Below are 20,302 nucleotides of genomic sequence, written 5' to 3'. Positions count from 1 at the left end.
GCCCATCTTCAAAATTCTGCCCATTTTCAACTCTATCCTCTCCTCCTCCCGAGTCAGGCCACCGATCTTATCGGAGGTCGGACTCTGGATGGGCGTGTTCGAAACCCTAGTGGTATATGGACACGTTAAAGTGTTATCTATCTATCTGGAGAGCCAGTGGTTACGTAATACTTAACGTGTCACGTCAGGAATTAGTCTTAGAACTGAAGAAACATGCGTAGTTGATTTGTACGGATGCATCGCAATGTTATGTAATAATATCCATGCCAGCAATAAGTATAAATTATTGTTCAATACAAAATAAACCAGCATTGTGTATTATGTTTTGTCCATACATTAACACACGGACTGAAATGATAATCGGAGAGTTTCTTAGTTAATTGGTATTTTCTTTTCCTGGTCTGTACATGCGATTCCTGATTAGCAGGTGTGTATTTGGAAAGTAACCAAGTCACGGTAATTAAATACCGCTGTCTAGACACCAAACGTGGACGTTTTTGCTCCAAGGGGGCCCAGTGGTACAACGCTCACTCGATGCGCGGTCGGTGTGGGATCGATCCCCGTCGGTGGGCCCATTGGACTATTTTCTCGTTCCTGCCAGAGCACTACGACTGGTATATCAAAGGCCGTGGTATGTATTACCCTGTCTGTGGGATGGTGCATATAACAAATTCCTTGATGTTAACCGAAAAGAGTAGCTCATGAAGTGGCGACACCGGGTTTCCTCTCTCAATATCTGTGTCGTCCTTAACCATATGTCTGACGCCATATAACCATAAATACAATGTGTTGAGTGCGTCGTTAAATAAAACAATTCTTTCTTCTTCTGGTTTTTTTTTGCTCCAACGTACCCTACCAATAGGCCATATAATGTGCATTTTTTCTTTGGATATTTTAAGACACAAAAATACCATAACAGCTTATTATACTATCAAGTCATTTATGTTGTTTTACAAGTCAGGTTGATAAAAGTGAAGCGCCTTGTCGTAAATTAGAGCGTTTGTTTACACTGTGCATACAAGAGTTGGTCGGAGCTGACGTCACTTCGACCCAAGCTATAGTACCGGACGCCACGAAAATGAAACAAAATGGCTGCCCCCAGTTAGCAGGAATAATCACGGTTTTCTTATTAACTCTAACTTTACGCATTTGTCATTTGTTAATGTGTCAGTATGTGTTGGTGGTCCTGGCATGCATCTTTCCAACACATAAGGCTCTTGTTTGAGTTAACCCTCCCTTTAAGGCAAGTAAATACTGACTGGGTTTGCATCACTTTTGCAGCTCCCACTAAGAACTAATCACAACTAGCCACTAACACTCTGTCCTGAACAGACAGCCCAGCTAGCTGAGGTGTGTGCCGAAGACAGCGTGCTTGAACCTTATTGGATATAAACAAGAAAGTAATTATAAACAACCAAACGAACAGACAGTAACGGTCTTACCCTGTGTACAGTCTGGTCCCTTCCATCCTGCTGAACATCCATCGACACAAAGTCCACTTTTCCTATCACATGATGATTTACCAAGTGATTCATCGCAGTGTCTTCCGGAGCAAGGCTTTCCACACAGAGGACCATAATGTTTAGAATCACATTCTGAAAATGCAGAACTACGAAATGAATTATTAAAAGTGTGTTTTATATCATTTCTACTCTTTATCATTCATTATAAAACAACCCATTACCTTTCCTTCCCAGAAACGCCATAGCGACTTGATTAGCATATCAAAGACCATGGTGTGTGTTATCATGTCTTTTGAATAGTGCGTATAAAAGATCCCTTTCTACTAATGGAAACAGGTAGCAGGCTTCCTCTCTAAGACTATAATTCGAAATTACCCAATGGCCGATGATTAATAAATCAATGTGTTCTGGTAGTGTCGTTAAACAAAACAAACTCTAACTTTATTTGTAGCTAATTGGTAAGCAGGATTTAGTTCAGTCAGTAAAGCACGTTCCTAATGTGTTTGTGTCATATGATCTAACCACCCCGGATGACCCATTCTCTATTTGGAATGTTCCCATCCAAACTAGTGTCACATGACTGGTACATCAAAAGCATGGTAGTAGTAACAAAGCCTGTTTGGGATCATGGCCTACTTTCCCGTGACCTTGACATTGACACACTTGGGACAGGTGCTTGTCTGCTCATGATGCTGATCTAGTTAGAGGGACAATGCGCGCTGTGGCATTGGACTGACCCTGACCGATTTTGGACAGATCATCAATTTTAAAAAAGGGGCATTTTTTTTTCTATTTTCATTCGGTCGCCGAAAATTCTACAGACAATATCTACATCCAGTTTGCTTCAGAGGTTGATGCCATTCACATTGTTGTGACCTGTTGCTTTTTGTTTTGAAAGAAGAAGTTGACATCAGGACACCAAACACTACTCAATGCCCTGAACAGGGTGAAACATCGTGATGCCAACTAGAAATTGGGAAAAATGTATATGTTATGGCCCCACCATGGAAGCAAGAACGTTTGATACATATCCAGAAATCCGACAGTGATAACACGAGCCAACATGTATGTGAGAGTACACAAAGACAATGCCAGTGTGGTGTGTTGACGCGTTCAAAAACTTTAAGGAAAGGGATTTTTCTTCACCTCGACCAATGGCAGAATTTGAAAGGCAGGAAGACCATCAGAACCAGATAGGATTCATGCAGTGCAACTTCTGTAATCCCAATGGATGTCATCAGTGGAGTGATTATTGATCCTGGCAGGACTGACCTAATGGTATATATGTATTGTGTTTGTTTCTCAAGGTTCATTCGTTGTTGAGAACTCGAAGAGAGCAGACATTTATTTTTTATGACATTATTGTGTCTTGCTGCACTCTATCTGGAATGAAGAAGATGGCATCGGGATATTCGAACAGTGTTAGTAGCAGCAGTAGTTACGAAGATGACGTCTTGGTCTGCAAATATTCAGAAAGACATAGAACGAAATGTAAAAATGTGACTACCAAATACGATGAGAAGAAGGGTACTCATTATATGAATGAAACGGATGCTACACGCGATATTGGGAATACAAATGCAGGCGGCGAACTAGTGGATGTACCCACAGATCAGACGGATGCTGCTCGTGAAACAGATCGGGACTATGATTTATCCTATAATGCTGACGATGAAGATGAATGGACAGATGCAGCTCGAGAGTATGCCACAAATGCTGACTATGAGGATGACTGGTATTCGATACGTTATATGGTCTGTCATGGTCACCAAATGAGACATTTCTATGAACAGGTGATATCCTATGCTCGGTGGTCCATACAATTACGTGAAAAACCAAAGGAACTCGCCAACGCCGGTTTCTACTACCCTGGAAACCACAACACCGCCATGTGCTTCTGTTGTTATCTACGCACCTACCGATGGGAGAAGATAGATGATCCAGTGATGGAACATTATAGACGCTATAAGATATTAGACTACTGTTTTGCTAACTCTGTATGCTACAATGCCAAATTTGAAGAACTTCTCAAACTCAGTGACTATGATAGAGTAGATATGTTACTGAAACTGTTGTTCAATGTACACAAGCTAACACCAAATAGGCAGAGCATGGTGCATATTGTCCATCGAGGGTATGTTCATCCTTGTCAGTCTTCTGTCGTTTTCTTGCCCATGATAGACATGTACCCTGGAGACAAGACGTGTATTTCATCCACACCGGCATCAGCAATGCATCAAAGAATAGTCACTTGAAAATGAGTGTTTTGATGTTCAGCAGCTTTCACACATTCATCAATGTACTTGGAGCAATTGGTACACTGATGGAAGGCACACAACACAATCACATTCTAGAAGTTGTTTATGGTCAAAATGCTGTGGTACATAATGCTGAAAGGAAAATCATTCCGGGATCATTCCCTGGTAATTTTCTTGTGGACAAATGTCTTAATCACACGATTGTGTCAGACATGATGGATAATGATCCTGTGTTTGCATTACTCGTAAATTAGTCCAAGTAAATGTACACTTCTTTGTATAATGAATTTGGAATACATAAGCACATCTGATATGATAGCCAAAATCGAAAGAAAAATGGACAAAACGAAGACTGAACTTTCTGATAGGTCGAAAATCAGTCAGTTATGGCTTGGTTACCAAAACATGATACACACTTCTAGCACGTTGGTCAATGCTGATCATAAGTGGTCATGGATAATGCACCTGCAAGCTGTATCTGACTCTCTGCCGATTTTGGCCGCAGCTGGGCATTTCAATTATCTAAAATCTACCTACCTCTATTTACAAAGCATGAACAAGTTTGAGACAACCCATCCTCTTATTTTTAGGAAGTTTGAACAAGTGTTAAACGCTATTCGACGCAGTGATCACTTCTGGCTGGCATTGGGTCAGACCTGGTAATAGAACAGACATTGATGCGATCTCTAAAGAGTACTGATGGACTGACAAGAGAAAGGGGAATGGCAGGAGAACAACGTGAATTATGAACAATGTATTCCCCAGAATACAATGATGCAATGCAATGAATCCACTAAAGCAAGAATCAAGAGAGATGTGTCTGACCTAGAGAAAATAAGTTTTATAATGGTTCCCTGTTCGCCACTGTCCACAGATCAAACTTTAAGAAACATATTAAATGGTGTTCTGGGAAATGATGATGTGAAAGTGCATGAATTAGAATCGTTTGGAAAGAAAATCATCACCAAAATGACAGGAAAGCCTGCATACATATACTCATTCAAAAGGATTGACAAAGCCAAAACCCTCCGAAGTCTGCTTTCCAAAAACTTGTTAAAGGTGATTCTGTCCTGAAATCTTGTGCATCCCAGTTTACCTGGCCAGACAAGGGACATTGGGAATTTAGGAATCCAAGCTAAGGTTATCCTGTTTGTTTGTGTGTTGTTGTTTTGTTTTTGTTTGTTGTTTTTTGGTTTTGGGTTCGTTTTATTGTTGTTGTTGGGTTTTTTTTGTTTTGTTGTTTGTTTTTTTTGTTGTTGTTGTTTGTTGTTGTTGGGGTTTTTTTGTTGTTGTTGTTGTTGTTGTTGTTGTTTTTTTTGTTGTTTTTTTTTGGGGGGGGGGGTATCTACAGATTTCATTGTATCCTTGCGCTATAACATTTTCAATAAAAAGTGATTGCAACAGAATCATTTTTTAAACCTGAACGTCCTCCCCCAACTACATCTTTAACCAAATTCCACTGCCTCAGAGTTTACCACCTGATCATGGTATGAAGTGGAAAGGAAGGTAACATGGATCCTGTAAACTGGGGATGGGAAGCTGAAGACCATCATTTAGTGCCTCTGTTGACACAGAATGCTGCCCCTGACACTCTCCTGAAAGTGGTCCATGAAACTGTTCAACTGCCTGCAGAAGACATGTATGCAGAACAGCTGCTTGTGGGTCATGCCAGCTTGAGTCATGTGACAACCCCAATAACCATTTTATGGATGAAAGAGTGACATCACCGAGAGCTTAGGAAGCTAAGTTATGGATATCCTGTTTGGGGGATCTATTGATTCCCTTGCATCCTTGCACCATGATATTTTCAATAAAACAGTGGTTGCAGCAGAATCATTTGTTACACCTGGATTACATGTCACAGGTTATTATGACCTCACGTTCATTATTTTTGCAATGGAGCATTATTCAAAATTACATTAGAAATTAATATTTTGCCAATGCAAATAATGATATATTTCAGATAAAATTCAGTCAAGTTTAAGGACAATATATGTTGACATATTGGATGTTTTATCAACGACATTGGAACGTGATGTCATCATATCATATGACGTCGCTGTAAGATGTTTGTATGTTTTTATGTACACCTCAACAAACCTAAATCCACCAAAGAACTTTTGTAGCAATATTTTGGGGGTCAAACCACATATTGACTCGACTACACTGGTCATACGTATGACACACATTCAAACTGACACTCCTGTACCATGCGTTTATGTGCATGCCTGAGAAGGTATATAAGTAAACTGATAATGATGTTCGTCATTTGAGGTAGATCCTTACAAGAAGCAACAGGTCAGATCAGTACGAGTTGCATGTACCCGACATGGGTAAGTGGACCCGTTTCTACACACTGCAAGCACAAGGCAATCTTTAGTCTCACTACGATATTCAGCGAGGCGGGAAAAACCAGCTCAATGTAGATCAATGTCTAGAACTTTATGATCCCTCATGGAAAAAAGAAAGAAAAAGAGAAACAGAACAAATCTTCACACCCGGTATCGTCATGGTCTCCCCAACGCAACAACAAAGCGGTACGGGTTGGAAAGCCCCCAAAATGGCAGAAACATTTCTAAGCATACTATAAAAAGGGTCACGGGGATCAGGCAACGTCATTTTACGTTGAGTGTTTTAACAGACAAGGTCATGAATCAATGTCACTTTTGTAAAAAACTAAAATATGTTTGGACCCACGACCTAACTCGGCATGTACAAAATAAATATTAACTCTTGGAATCTGAAAATAAAGCTCCCCATCATCATCAGCAGGAATAACAGCAGTAGCAGCAACAGCAGCAGCGGAAGCAGGCTCTTATGATTGTTACATTCCTTCACCATGATCGAATTGGGACCCACTTCGTGTGGAAAAGCATGTTTGGTATACAAACTGCTAAGGGATGATAAAATCTTCTCACTACTTCAACACATCATCTGGCTCTACAAACGATGGAAACCCCTCTACGACATCATTGGGGCAACCGTTGGAGTGAACTTTGTTCAAGGCATATCCGAGAATGTGGAAAAGTATCGTTATTTGGATCCCAGAGTCAGAAATCTCATCATGTTGGATAACTTGAAGTGTATGGCCAATAAAGATTATCACATTACCGACCTGTTCACGGAAGGAAACCTATCGGTGATTGCCATCAACCAGAATCTGTATCACAGGAAAGATCCGACACGGAGAAGGAACGGTCATTACCTGGCACTGTTCAACTGACAAACAGCAAATTCTGACGTTGGCACGGCACATATATTCAGAAAACACTCGTCATTTGATGCAATGGTCTGAGGAAGCTACCCACAAGCCATATGGACATCTCTTGGTGGATTTAAAACTGACCACACCCGAACATTGGCACCTTCAACCCAATGATTTAGAGACATGCGTGGGAATGGTATAAAACCACTAACGTAACGGCGAATGTCTCAGAAGTGTTGCAGCCACTGTCAAAGAAAGAGCTCTACATGTAAATCATGTAAAGAGACGCATTCAAGAGAAAACTACCAGGCATACCCGCCTACGAAAGTGACGACGAAGTAGATGATGATGTAAAACCCTACCTGAAAAAAGTCAAGAGGACACACATGTGTGGTCGGGTCTTTAAATGTGGTAGCGACTTGCAGTGACATCTGCGATTTAAAACGTGTTAATAAAATGTTTTTGGATGTGGTCCAATAGTTGTAATATGGTTATCAATAAAGGTCATAATATTTTGCAGTTGTTTTGAATAGAAAGCTATTCATCGTCCATCCTTTGTACTCCTCTATTATTAAACGAATGAATGAATGAATGAATGGCTCAACAACATTAAAGAGCACAAAGAAAATGTCAAAGGCATACAAACGAATGCAAATCGACACAGGCATTTTGTCTGGATTAAAATCTCACTTTCAACCAAACCATAACATCGTATGTTCTCTTCATAATTTGCATATGATCACCAGGCGCGACACAGAATAAAAATAGTGGTACGGCTTTAGATTGTCACACTATCCTTTCAAATTCACCAGTGAAGGACATTTTCAGGGATAAAACAAATACAACACACACACGCACGCACACACACGCACACACACACACACACACACACACACACACACACACACACACACACACACATACACACACGCACACACACACATACATACACACACACTTTCTTCTGCTACTTATTTTTGCACAAGACACACTTTTATGGCTATTGATTAGTTTTCTTTTGTCGAAGTCAACTAGAAAGGCACTGTGAAAAAACATATGTGTATCCGCTGTGAACACACCCAACCAACAACACAATAGACGGTATACAAGAAAAACAAACAGAAAACGCCAGTTGCCTGCACATGTTGCTAGATGAAATACAGACGTTCCTTTGCTCAAGGTGGAAGTCGGTCACGCACCTGCACACCAAGGTTAGACTCACACCAGGGTCGTATTCCTGCACACCAAGACCATTGCCTAACTAACACATACCAAGGTAAAAGTAACAGCAAAGTAGGTCATGTCACCATACATTTCACTGTCTGAGAGCAGTAGGGTTCAGCCCAAGCAGGACTAGGGCCATGGGCGTTGTCCATCTAACTAAGTCAGGGTCATGGGCGGACAGGCACCTGTCCCAAGTATGTCATGGTCAGGCTATGACTCATACCAAGGTCAAGGACACGGAAAAGTTGGCCATGACCTCAACAAGGCCTTGTTTGTCTGTTGTCCTATCTGTGGAATAGTACATACAAAAGATCACCAAGAGTGTGACGTACAATAACAGAATATTAATAAATCAATATCCTCTAGTGGTGTCGTTAGACAAAATAAACTTTAACTTTCGTGCCAAATATTGCCAAATGTTTGACATGCAGAAGCCGAATGTTAATAAATCAACGTGCTCTAGTGATGCCGTTAAACAAGACAAACTTTAACTTTCGTGCCAAAGATTGCCAAATGTTTGACATCCAGAAGCCGAATATTAATAAATCAATGTGCTCTAGTGGTTTTGTCAAATATTGCCAAATGTTGACATACATTAGCCGAAAATAAATAAATACATTTCCTCTAGGTGTCGTTGAACGAAACAAACTTGAACTTTTTTGGCAACTAGTTTTAGTCTTCGGTTAGGATAACTGATTTGTATATTATAAGTGATACCATACCACTGCATGTTGTCCCAGTCCAGTTCGGTTTGCATCCTCCAGTGCATTCTCCAGTTACATAGTTACACGATCCATTCAGACAGTGACAGAACTGGCGACAGTCATCACCAAATGTGCCAGCATCACAGACTAAAAAAAACAACAAGTAAGAAATAAGTTCTAAACTATGTGCTGTATAAAACAGTGACACATGACCTTAGATTAGTCAGTACACAATTATTTAGTTTTATGCGCATGCACGTTAAACATAACACAAAGTCAATATGCAACAACAACAAATAAATATCAGAAATTAATTTTTAAAACAATCGTTTACTCTTTTATTTATAGCAATAGCATATATCGACACCGGAAGGTAAGAATCAATGTATATCTCTCAGTTGTAAACACTTGTCAGTGGGGGACGAGCGCCCCCATTCAGAATAGAGTGGGGGGAAAAAGCCCTGGTATCAAAATGTTTATTAAATATTAGTTACAAATCGAAAAATACATATATTACAAAAACTGTTTACATACAGAATTCGACGACAATTGGAAAACCTGGTTAAACGTTTTAGAACGTCACAACTGAGACACTTAGTAGTTTGGTTATACATGTATATTTAGAGAATAACTAACGAGCTACGAGGAATTACGAATTAGGCCTATCTGTCCTGAGTGAATGAATGTTTTACAACATTCATTCATAAGGGACAGACAATTCGTAACTCCTCGTAGCAAGTTGGTTATTCTCTTTATTACCCATTGTCAGTTTTAACTGATTTTTAATGTAAAACAAAAAACAAATTGCAGTCGACAACAAAGCCATCAGCCATTACGTCATATAATCTTACGCGCATTACATGATGTAATATATGTGACGTCATAGCATAACGGCGTTCTTTTTACAGCCAAATGTTTACAGTACAAAATAATACAACTGTATTTGTATTTGAAAATAATTATTTTTTATATATTACTAAAGCCGCTGCTTGTGAAAATATACTATTTCATGTTTACGAAAAAAATTAGTTCATTTGTTTTTGTAAATCTTTGTAGATCGTGTAACGTATGTGTAATCTGACTCATGAATAGAAACATTATATGAATCAAAGTGAAGTTCCGGTCAAGGGAAGCAACGTCGTGATTTTTAAGCCAGCCAATCAGTGGCTGTAGAAGCAATCTGCGCATTGTGCAGAGATCGAAAACATTTTACCCTATATATTTGAGCCCATATGGATAATACATACATATATATATATATATATATATATATATATATATATATATATATAGATAGATAGATAGATAGATATAGATATACATATACATACACGCACACACACACACACATATATATATATATATATATATATATATATATATATATACACACACACACATGTATATTCTTCAAAAAAAAAGAAGGGAAACTAATAATAATTTACAACTGCCAAAATTGTAAGGTATATTAGCTGTGGGGAATGGCTATATGATAATAGTGAATTAATTGGACAAACATTACAACCGGTAGTTCAGTATTACAGTAGGTTTTATGACCACCAAAGATCTTGAAGGACGATTAGGGTCAGAAGTGAAATTTGAAATTTGACGGGGTTTTTTATCAGTAAATCGCAAATTCAAACAATAAAAACGACTAAAAACATGACAATAACAAATGTATGATCAACAGAATCAAAAAAATTGACATAAATTATGTTCCACATTGATTAATGGACCTTCCTGGAAATTGTCAACATCGAGAATGACACCCCAAACACGTGTACGGGGCAACTGCGTGATGCATGTGCAAAGTATGGAATGTGTTTCGGTATGTTGATAAACAGACCTGAACATTCTTTACCAGGATGTCTGTGGTCAAAACGTATATTCGTTCTAATAGTTGATATTAACATTAAAATTTCACGTTTTCCTACTTTGTTGAAGAATGTATGTATATATATATATATATATATATATATATATATATGTATATATACTGAACAAAATAAGAAACTTCCGCTAACTTTGCTTGAACATAACTTGATGAAAACAAACCGGGGGAATAATTGTTATGTATGCGTTTAAAGAGTGTTCCGTGATGCATCGTTTAGTGCAAAAATCATGGCCATAGGTTAACAGAAACTGGGAGAAATTTTGACCAAGTGTGCAAAGGGGTTAACAAAAAACCCACCCACTTAATAACGGGTATGACCACCTCTTGAATTGACCACTACAGTGCATCGCAGGCACATAGAATTGACTAAAGCGTTGATTTCTGCCTGTGGAATATTGTTCCATTCCTGAATGAGCGCTTGACGAAGTTCGTTGACGTTAGCGGGTGGGTTGGGACGACGCCTCAATCGTCTGTCCAGACTATCCCAGACATGCTCGATGGGGTTGAGATCAGGACTTTTAGCGGGCCAGTCATCAATGAAATCAATGTTATTTGTCCTAAGAAAATTTACAGTGTCTCTAGCTGTATGAGAGGTGGCATTTTCATGCTGAAAAATCGAGATGTTGGCGTTGTTATGGAACAGAGGAATGACCTGATGAGCGAGAATGTCATCGCGGTAACGTTGAGCATTTAAATTGCCATCAATGACGACTAATGGTGAACGATAACCATGGGCAATGGCTGCCCAGACCATGACACAACCCCCACCCCCGTTCATTTCTCCTACGGTAGACGCGCACCCTGCCATCACCACGTTGTAAAGAAAATCTGGATTCATCCGAAAAAAGAACGGTATTCCAGCGTCGCCGTATCCAACGATTGTGTACACGTGCCCAATTAAGACGATTTAAACGATGACGTTGCGTTAAAACGCATCCGACGTAAGGACGTCGTGCATGTAAACCGTTCTCCCGCAAACGATTACGAACAGTTTGCCCACTGATTCGGTTATTATGAAGCCCAGGTGTGTTAGCAGCAGTAGCAGTGGCAGTTTGGAATCGATTGCGCAAATGCGTGTTCATGATGTAGCGGTCTTGACCACGCGTTGTAACACGCGGACGTACAGGACGTGGCAAGTCGTTGGTGCTTGCTGTCGTTCGAAATCTTACGCGAAGATTTCGTATCGCTCGACTAGAACTCCCAACATGCCTTGCAACGTCTTCTGTCGACATGCCAGAATCAAGCATGCCAATCGCCCGTTCGCGTAAATTGCTGGGTATTCTTGGCATACTAAAAATGCTACAATGTAAAAAACGTTATTTTTTTTTACAAATTTTGAAGCGTTTTCCTTCACTTGACAACGATGTCAGTAAGACAAATAAAACAAATTGACCGACTACTATACGGGACATGTCGAACCATGCATGCACGTGCAAATTTAATTTCACGTTGTCGACGATTAACAGTGCAAAAATAATCGATAAAATTCATGAATCCTGATAATACAGCTCAAGGCTAATACTATCTATATAATTTCATTACACAATGAATTCTTTAACACAACAAATACTATATTTACAAATCGGAAGTTTCTTTTTTTATTCAGTAATATATGTATATGTGTATATATATATATATATATATATATATATATATATATATATATATATATATATATATATATATATATTATAAGTATGACGATATATATATATATATTTTTTTTTTCACTTTTGTCACTGCTCTTTTTTATATATTAGTATGTACATTGTTTATAGATTAACATTTTGAAATGTACTTTGTAAGGTAGTGAATTCAGGGGAATGTTGTTGGGGTTTTGGGGTTGTTTTTTTTTTTTGGTGGTTGGTCTTTTATTTGTGTATGTGTGTGTGGGGGGGGGGGGGGGAGAGTATCTTATATTCTTAAACTAGTCTCTGGTAGCAAACATTTGTTATCACGATACTAACTATTTTTATAATGGATATGTAGCAGTGTGTGTAATGACTGCCCGTGTGAGCGTGCGTGCGTGAGTGCGTGTCTTATTTGTTACATTTGGAGTCGACGTAGTGACATATGTGTATTCTGAGCATAAGAATACAAGTATAACCCTGTACGGATCTGTAACAGTTCAACTCTTGTCAACTGACTCTTGGACGTAGCTTCATTTTGTAATACGTTAAAGATATTAATCAGTGGTCAAACGTGATATTAATAGGTGATTTAACACTTACTAGTTATTGACCTTTTGAACACTGTATTATAAATAAATAAATAAATAAATACCTTACGTCCCCAGCAAGAACAAAAAAAAAGTAAAGTTTGTTTTATTTAACGACGTCACTGGATCACATTTATTATTTTTATCTTATCATCGGCTATTGGACGTCAAACATATGGTCATTCTGACACTGTTTTTAGAGGAAACCCGCTGTCGCCACATAGGCTACTCTTTTACGACAGGCAGCAAGGGATCTTTTATTTACGCTTCCCACAGGCAGGATATCACAAACCATGGCCTTTGTTGAACCAGATATGGATCACTGGTCGGTGCAAGTGGTTTACACCTACCCATTGAGCCATGCGGAGCACTCACTCAGGGTTTGGAGTCGGTATCTGAATTAAAAACCTGTAGACCGATGGCCTAAACACGACGCCACCGAGGCCGGTCCCAACAAGGACAAATACACCGTCTATACCACAGGATTTAAAACAACAATCTTGGCGTACTGGCTGGACATTTTTCAGAATTAAACACATATAACCACAACCAACCAACCACCCAACCAACCAACCAAACAAACAAACCTCCAAATCTTCCACCAAATAAAAAACCCAACAACAACAACATATAACCAAAACCAACCAACCACACAAACAAACACCCCCCCCCCCCCCCACACACACACACACACACAAGAAAACCCCCAACAAGAAGAAAACTAAAAAAAAACAACAACGAAAAAACAAACAAACAAAAAACACCAACAACATCTAACTTAAATAAGAATGAGAGAAATAACGAATAGCCTAGCTTACCAAATATTTGGACTTCACAGAAGTTCATCGCCGTGTCTCCGTTGCTGCTATCATTTCGGTAGAGTGTGATGTACCTAGCTGTATCGTCACATGTCATCCACGTCACATCTGGACTGGTTGATGTTGTTGAACCACACAGATGACCAGTGTTTGTTCGTCTGTCAGCAACTGAGCTGTACACCGTAATGCCTTTTCTGCGATTTTTAACTGTGAAGGTGTGATAAAAGCATTTGATGAGATTCTGTTCTAATATGAATTAGAAGTAAATGCAGTTTACTTTAAATAATTTATACAAAATATTTTTCAATCCTGTTCGTACCATTACAATCAATATATGAGGTCCCTGGATTGACCAAAACAGAATCAACCAAACAAAAGGCCCTCCAAAATGACCCACAAAAACGTTTCTTCACAATGACCCACTAGGATTACCCATCCCACGGGCCGTTCCACCCAAATCAAACCATCAAAAACAATAGCAATAACTTTCATGTTGATTAACAACCGGGGATTGCAATAATTACCAATAGCTTATATCAGTTTTGCAAACTCGGGAACAAAACATGCATAGCTTCGGGATAAATATGTTAGTATTAAAATGCTACAAGCATGCTAGATTGAACTCGAGTTTTTACTCCCACTCCCATCAAACAGTGCCCCACAACATATGAATACGGCTCTCTCTCTCTCTCTCTCTCTCTCTCTCTCTCTCTCTCTCTCTCTCTCTCTCTCTCTCTCTCTCTCTCTCTCTCTCTCTCTCTCTCTCTCTCTCTCTCTCTCTCTCTCACACACACACACACAAACAATCATACACACTCGCACATACAAGCAGACACACTAACACAAACGCATATAATGACACATCAACCAACACCCCTTCCCCCCTAAAAACAAGAAACAGGGAAAAAAGAGAGATACCTCCAGCAACAACAACAACAACACAAACATCAAAAATAACAAAACACCTCACCAAACAACATAATAACAACAAATAAACACACAGACCACAAACATTATCTGGTATTAATTATTCTCTAGCATTTTGGAAGCCTATCCCTCTTACTAAACTGAAAACTGTTTTTCAAACTTTCGTTACACAGTTTGTAAATATTCTAGTTTTGTTTTGAAACACTTTTCTGTTTAATAGTGAACTCAACTTACAGTCTGTCCTTAAATGAATGGCTAATTTGTGTATGTAGAATTCACTGCCCAGGTCTACCTGCCACCAGGTGAACGGACGTCCAGGTTTTGTGTGTATACATGAATTTTCAGCAAAACGTGTTTGAAGACTACCATCTACGGCACGTGACGATTTTATCCAAGGTTTCCAGTAAGAATGCTGGCTCGTTGCTTTACCCAGAGCCCTATTTTCTGAAATATAAATACCAATATATAGAGAGTTGTATCGACGATATACTATACTACTACTACTACTACTACTACTACTACGAATACGAATACGAATACTACGAATACTACTACTACTACTACTACTACTACTACTATATATATATATATATATATATATATATATATATATATACCAATATATAGAGAATTGTATCGACGATATGCTATACTACTACTACTACTACTACTACTACTACTACTACTACTACTACTACTACTACTACTACTACTCATACTACTACTACTACTACTACTCATACTACTATTTATACTACTACTACTATTACCACCATTGCTATTACTACCACCACTACTACTACTACTACTACCACTACTCATATTACTAATACTACTACTGCTACTACTACTACTACTACTCCTCATACAATTACAACTAATACTACTGATACTATTATTTCTACTACTACTACTACTCATACTACTACTATAATTACTACCACTACTATTATTACTACTACCCATACTACTACTATTACTACCACTACTATTACTACTACTACAACTAATACTCATACTACTACTTCTTCTATTAATACTACCACCACTACCACTACTACTTCTACTTCTACTACTACTACTACTCGTTTTACTACCACGTCTGCTACTCATACTACTACTTCTACTTCTACTACTACTGCTCATATTACTACTACTACTACTACTTTACTACTAGTACTACTACCACCACTACTACTACAACTAGTCATACTACAATTACTCATACTACTACTACTACTACTACTACTACCACCACCCCCACTACTACTACTAGTACTACTATTACTCATACTACTACTACTACTACTACTCATACTACTATTATTACTACCACTACCACTACTCATACTACTACTACTAGTGGTGATATGGTCAAGTATTGTGAAAGAGGTATTCAGATGACACCAGATCTTACAGAAATTATTATGTTGTTATTTGCAGATGATATTGTTTTACTTTCAGATACACGAGGGGGGGCTACAAAAGCAACTAGATATACTGTATAATTATTGTCAAAAATGGAAGCTGATTGTAAATTTACAGAAAGCTAAAGTAGTAGTATTTCGAAGAGGGGGAAAACTTTGCTTTAATGAAAAATGGTATTATGGAAAGGAAATGCTAAATGTGGTTCCACAATATATCTATCAATCTTGGGATATGTTTCAATAGTCAAAGAAGTTTAGCACAGGTAACTAGCCATTTAGCTGTCAAAGATAAAAGGGCATTAATAGAGGTTTTGAGAACAATGTCAAACTACAAAATATTCCCATTTCATATTTACTTTAAAATATTTGATACACAGGTATTACCTATTTTATTGTATGGGTCTGAACTATGGGGTTTTCAACAGTTCGAAAGTATAGAAAGAGTACAATATATGGCTTGTAAACGATTTTTAAATGTACCAAATGCCATGACTCTAGGGGAATGTGGAAGATATTTGATATACCATAACAGTCTCATTAGGTGTATACAGTATTGGATAAAATTGTTGCAAATGCCAACTTTCAGATATCCTCATACAGCTTACAATATGTTATATTCTTTAGATAATGCAGGAAGATATACGTGGGCTACTGCTATCAAGAAAATTATGTTTTCTTTAGGTTTTGGATATGTGTGGATATCTCAAGATGTTGGGGATAAGTCATTATTTTTAGCCACATTCAAACAAAGAGTAACAGATATTCAAACACAACACTGGATTACGAAAATTAATTCTAATAGTAGGTATGATATATATTGTAAATATAAATTAAATCTAGAACCTGAATTATATCTTACATCTTCTGCACTTGGCATGTATAAAAAGGATATAGCACTGATTAGAATGGGAGGGGTGGGTCTAACGGTGGACGAAGGTAGAAATATAGGTTTAAATAAAAGGGATAAGATTTGTAAATTATGTAATAAAAGAGAAGTAGAAAACGAATTCCATTTTATTATAAATTGTCCACTATATGAAACTCTATGAGAAATGTATATACCTAGAAAGTTTCTGACACATACATCCTTGTATACTTTTAATAAATTGATGTCTACAAGAAATGAAAATACACTAAAATATTTAGGTATTTATTTAGCTAAAGCATTACAGTTAAGAAAGGAAAGAAGTGGTGTAAGTTACAGATCTGGTGTGTAATGTAAATGCATAGAAGATTATAACTATGATGTTCATATAGTGGTACTTTGGAATAATGTCACCTGCACAAAGGTCCAGTTGTTCAAGAATCATAAGTCGACTACACATTGATACAGAGTGTGTATGTGGGTGAGGGTGGGGTATGGTAATAAAGGAAAATAATAAATATGAGAATAAATTATATGAATCAGAACTATAATAATGTGATATACGTTAATTTGTAGACCTATATGAGATAATGTACACCAAAAATAATTGTTAGAACATACAAATATCGTTATTCTTCCTAAAATCTATATACAAACTAATTGCAGTTATAATATTTAGTTTGCTATATGAATTGTTGAACAACGGGTCCTTCAAATGTCACCTTTTGTTGTCTGTGAATGGGCAATGGCCTAAAAACGGAATAAAGAATTGAATAGAAAATTGAATACTACTACTACTACTACTTATATACTACTACTACTACTACTACTACTACTACTACTACTACTACTACTACTACTACTACTACTCATATACTACTACTACTACTACTACTACTACTACTACTACTACTCATACTAGTATTACTACTATTACTACCACTACTAATACTAATACTACTACTCATACTACAGGTTCTATAACTACTACTCATACCACTACCACTACTATTACTACCACTACTATTACTACTACTACTACCACTACTATAACTACTACTCATACTACTACTATTACTATTACTCCTACTACTGTTATTACTACCACTACTATTACTACTACTACTACTATTACTACTACTACTACTACTACTACTACTACTACTACTCATACTACCACTTCTACTTCTACTACAACTACTATTACTGCTGATCTTACTACCACAATTACTACCACTACTACTATTAATATTACTACTACTACTACTACTACTACTACTACTACTACTATTACTACTACTACTACTACTACAACTACTACTACTACTACTACTACTATTACTAGCACTACTATTACTACAAGTGCTATTACTACTAATACTGCTACTCATACTACTACTTCTACTACAACTTATAATACTGCTACTATTACTACCACTAATATTACTTACTACTGCCATTACTACTACTCCTCCTACTACTATTACTGACACTACTATTACTACTACTACTACTACTACTACTACTACTACTACTACTACTACTACTACTACTACTACTACAACTTCTACTTCTACTACTACTACTACTGCTCATATTACTACTAATATTACTACCACTACTATTTCTACTACTACTATTCATGCTACTACTACTGCTACTCATACTACTACTACAACTTATACTACTACTACTACTACTACTACTACTACTACTACTACTACTACTACTACTACTACTACTATTACTGCTCATATTACTACTAATATTACTACCACTACTATTTCCACTACTACTATTCATGCTACTACTACTGCTACTCATACTACAACTACTATTACTACTACTACTACTACTATTGCTACTCATACTACTACTACGACTACTACTACTACTACTACTACAACAACTTATACTACTACTACAATTATTACCACTACTATTACTGCTACTACTACTACCACTACTCATACTATTACTACTAGTACTACTACTACTACTACTACTACTCACACTACTACTACTACTATTACTATTACTACCACTACTACTATTACTACTACCACTGCTACTTCTTTTTGTTTACAAGTTTTATTGGCAGCCCCTTGTTTACAATTATAACAACACATGCCAAGGGTAAAAAATGGGTTGTGTACATAAAAATAATAAAACAACATAATATAATACTTTAGGGTACTGGCTTGCAAACCCTACCTCACCCCCACCCCCTCTCCATCCCCCCCCCCCCCCCCCCCCCCTCTCTCTCTCTCTCTCTCTCTCTCTCTCTCTCTCTCTCTCTCTCTCTCTCTCTCTCTCTCTCTCTCTCTCTCTCTCTCTCTATCACTACATATCTAATCAATGTAGCTATCCATTTATCTTTCTCTCACGCAAAAAAACATCAAGACACTTTCATCCTTTTCCATTCTATAAACGACGTACATAAATATTTAAAATACGCACATGATATATATATATATATATATATATATACACATACACACACATACATACACATATGTATGTATCTACATTATTAATGCGTGGACCGCTGGGAACAAGACGATGCACAAGGAAAGTTACAAAAATTAGGTATGTTCAACGAGAGAATAATACACTGACCACTTGGTGAAGAATTTATTAAGATTGTTCTTACTAAGATACATACATTTTTGTACTTTATATCTTTGTTTAGCTTCGTTTTGGAAGTGTATAATATTTAATTGGACCCTTTGCACTTTACATTTATATATAAAATATTTAGCTAATAATAGTAGCAGGTCAAACACATTATCTGTTTTAATATTATCTTTACATCCAAATATTGCTAGCTCAAGAGAAAGCTTTAATTACATATATGCTTACATGAGTTTGATAACCAATTTAAATAATCATTCCAAAAGTTCTGAACAATTTTACATTCCCAAAATAAATGCACTATAGATTATTTTCCTTCATGACGAAACGTACACGTTTCACTGTCAATTAATTTTAATTTATATGCGAAACTATTAGTAGTTAATATTCTAAGAAGTATTCTATGTTGGAACCATCTAAGTTTTATTTCTTGCGTGGTTACAAATGGTTTTAAATAAATAGTGTGCCAATTAAGATCCGAAATAAAATAATTTTGCCATTTTGATATTGCAGAATTTGGCTTTTCAGAAGTTACAAATGTGTAATAATATAGTTTTGAGTCATTTCTGATAGAACAAAGTTTTCCTTGAACAGGAGAATCATCTAAAGGAATATTTGTTTCTATTATATTCAGTTTCGTCTTCCTTAATTTGTATAAATTATTA

The 20,302-nt window shown here is 37.2% G+C and overlaps 1 protein-coding gene across 1 annotated transcript; it reads right to left on the bottom strand.

The window, feature by feature from the left end:
* Nucleotides 1-1,442: 1,442 nt before the first annotated feature.
* On the bottom strand, nt 1,443-15,066 carry LOC121392497 (multiple epidermal growth factor-like domains protein 6; the record flags this gene model as incomplete). Its single annotated transcript, XM_041523686.1, has 4 exons — nt 14,946-15,066; nt 13,785-13,991; nt 8,873-9,001; nt 1,443-1,595 (listed from the first exon to the last, which is right to left on the bottom strand). Coding segments are annotated over exons 2-4 (379 nt in total), but the record flags the coding sequence as incomplete, so codon positions are not given.
* Nucleotides 15,067-20,302: the final 5,236 nt, after the last annotated feature.

The sequence above is a fragment of the Gigantopelta aegis genome, unplaced genomic scaffold (assembly GCF_016097555.1).
Source record: "Gigantopelta aegis isolate Gae_Host unplaced genomic scaffold, Gae_host_genome ctg3967_pilon_pilon:::debris, whole genome shotgun sequence".
In the NCBI taxonomy this organism is placed as follows: Eukaryota; Metazoa; Mollusca; class Gastropoda; order Neomphalida; family Peltospiridae; genus Gigantopelta; species Gigantopelta aegis.
The sequence above is the reverse complement of the archived record's forward strand: the minus strand, read 5'-3'. Positions and strand labels throughout refer to the sequence as shown.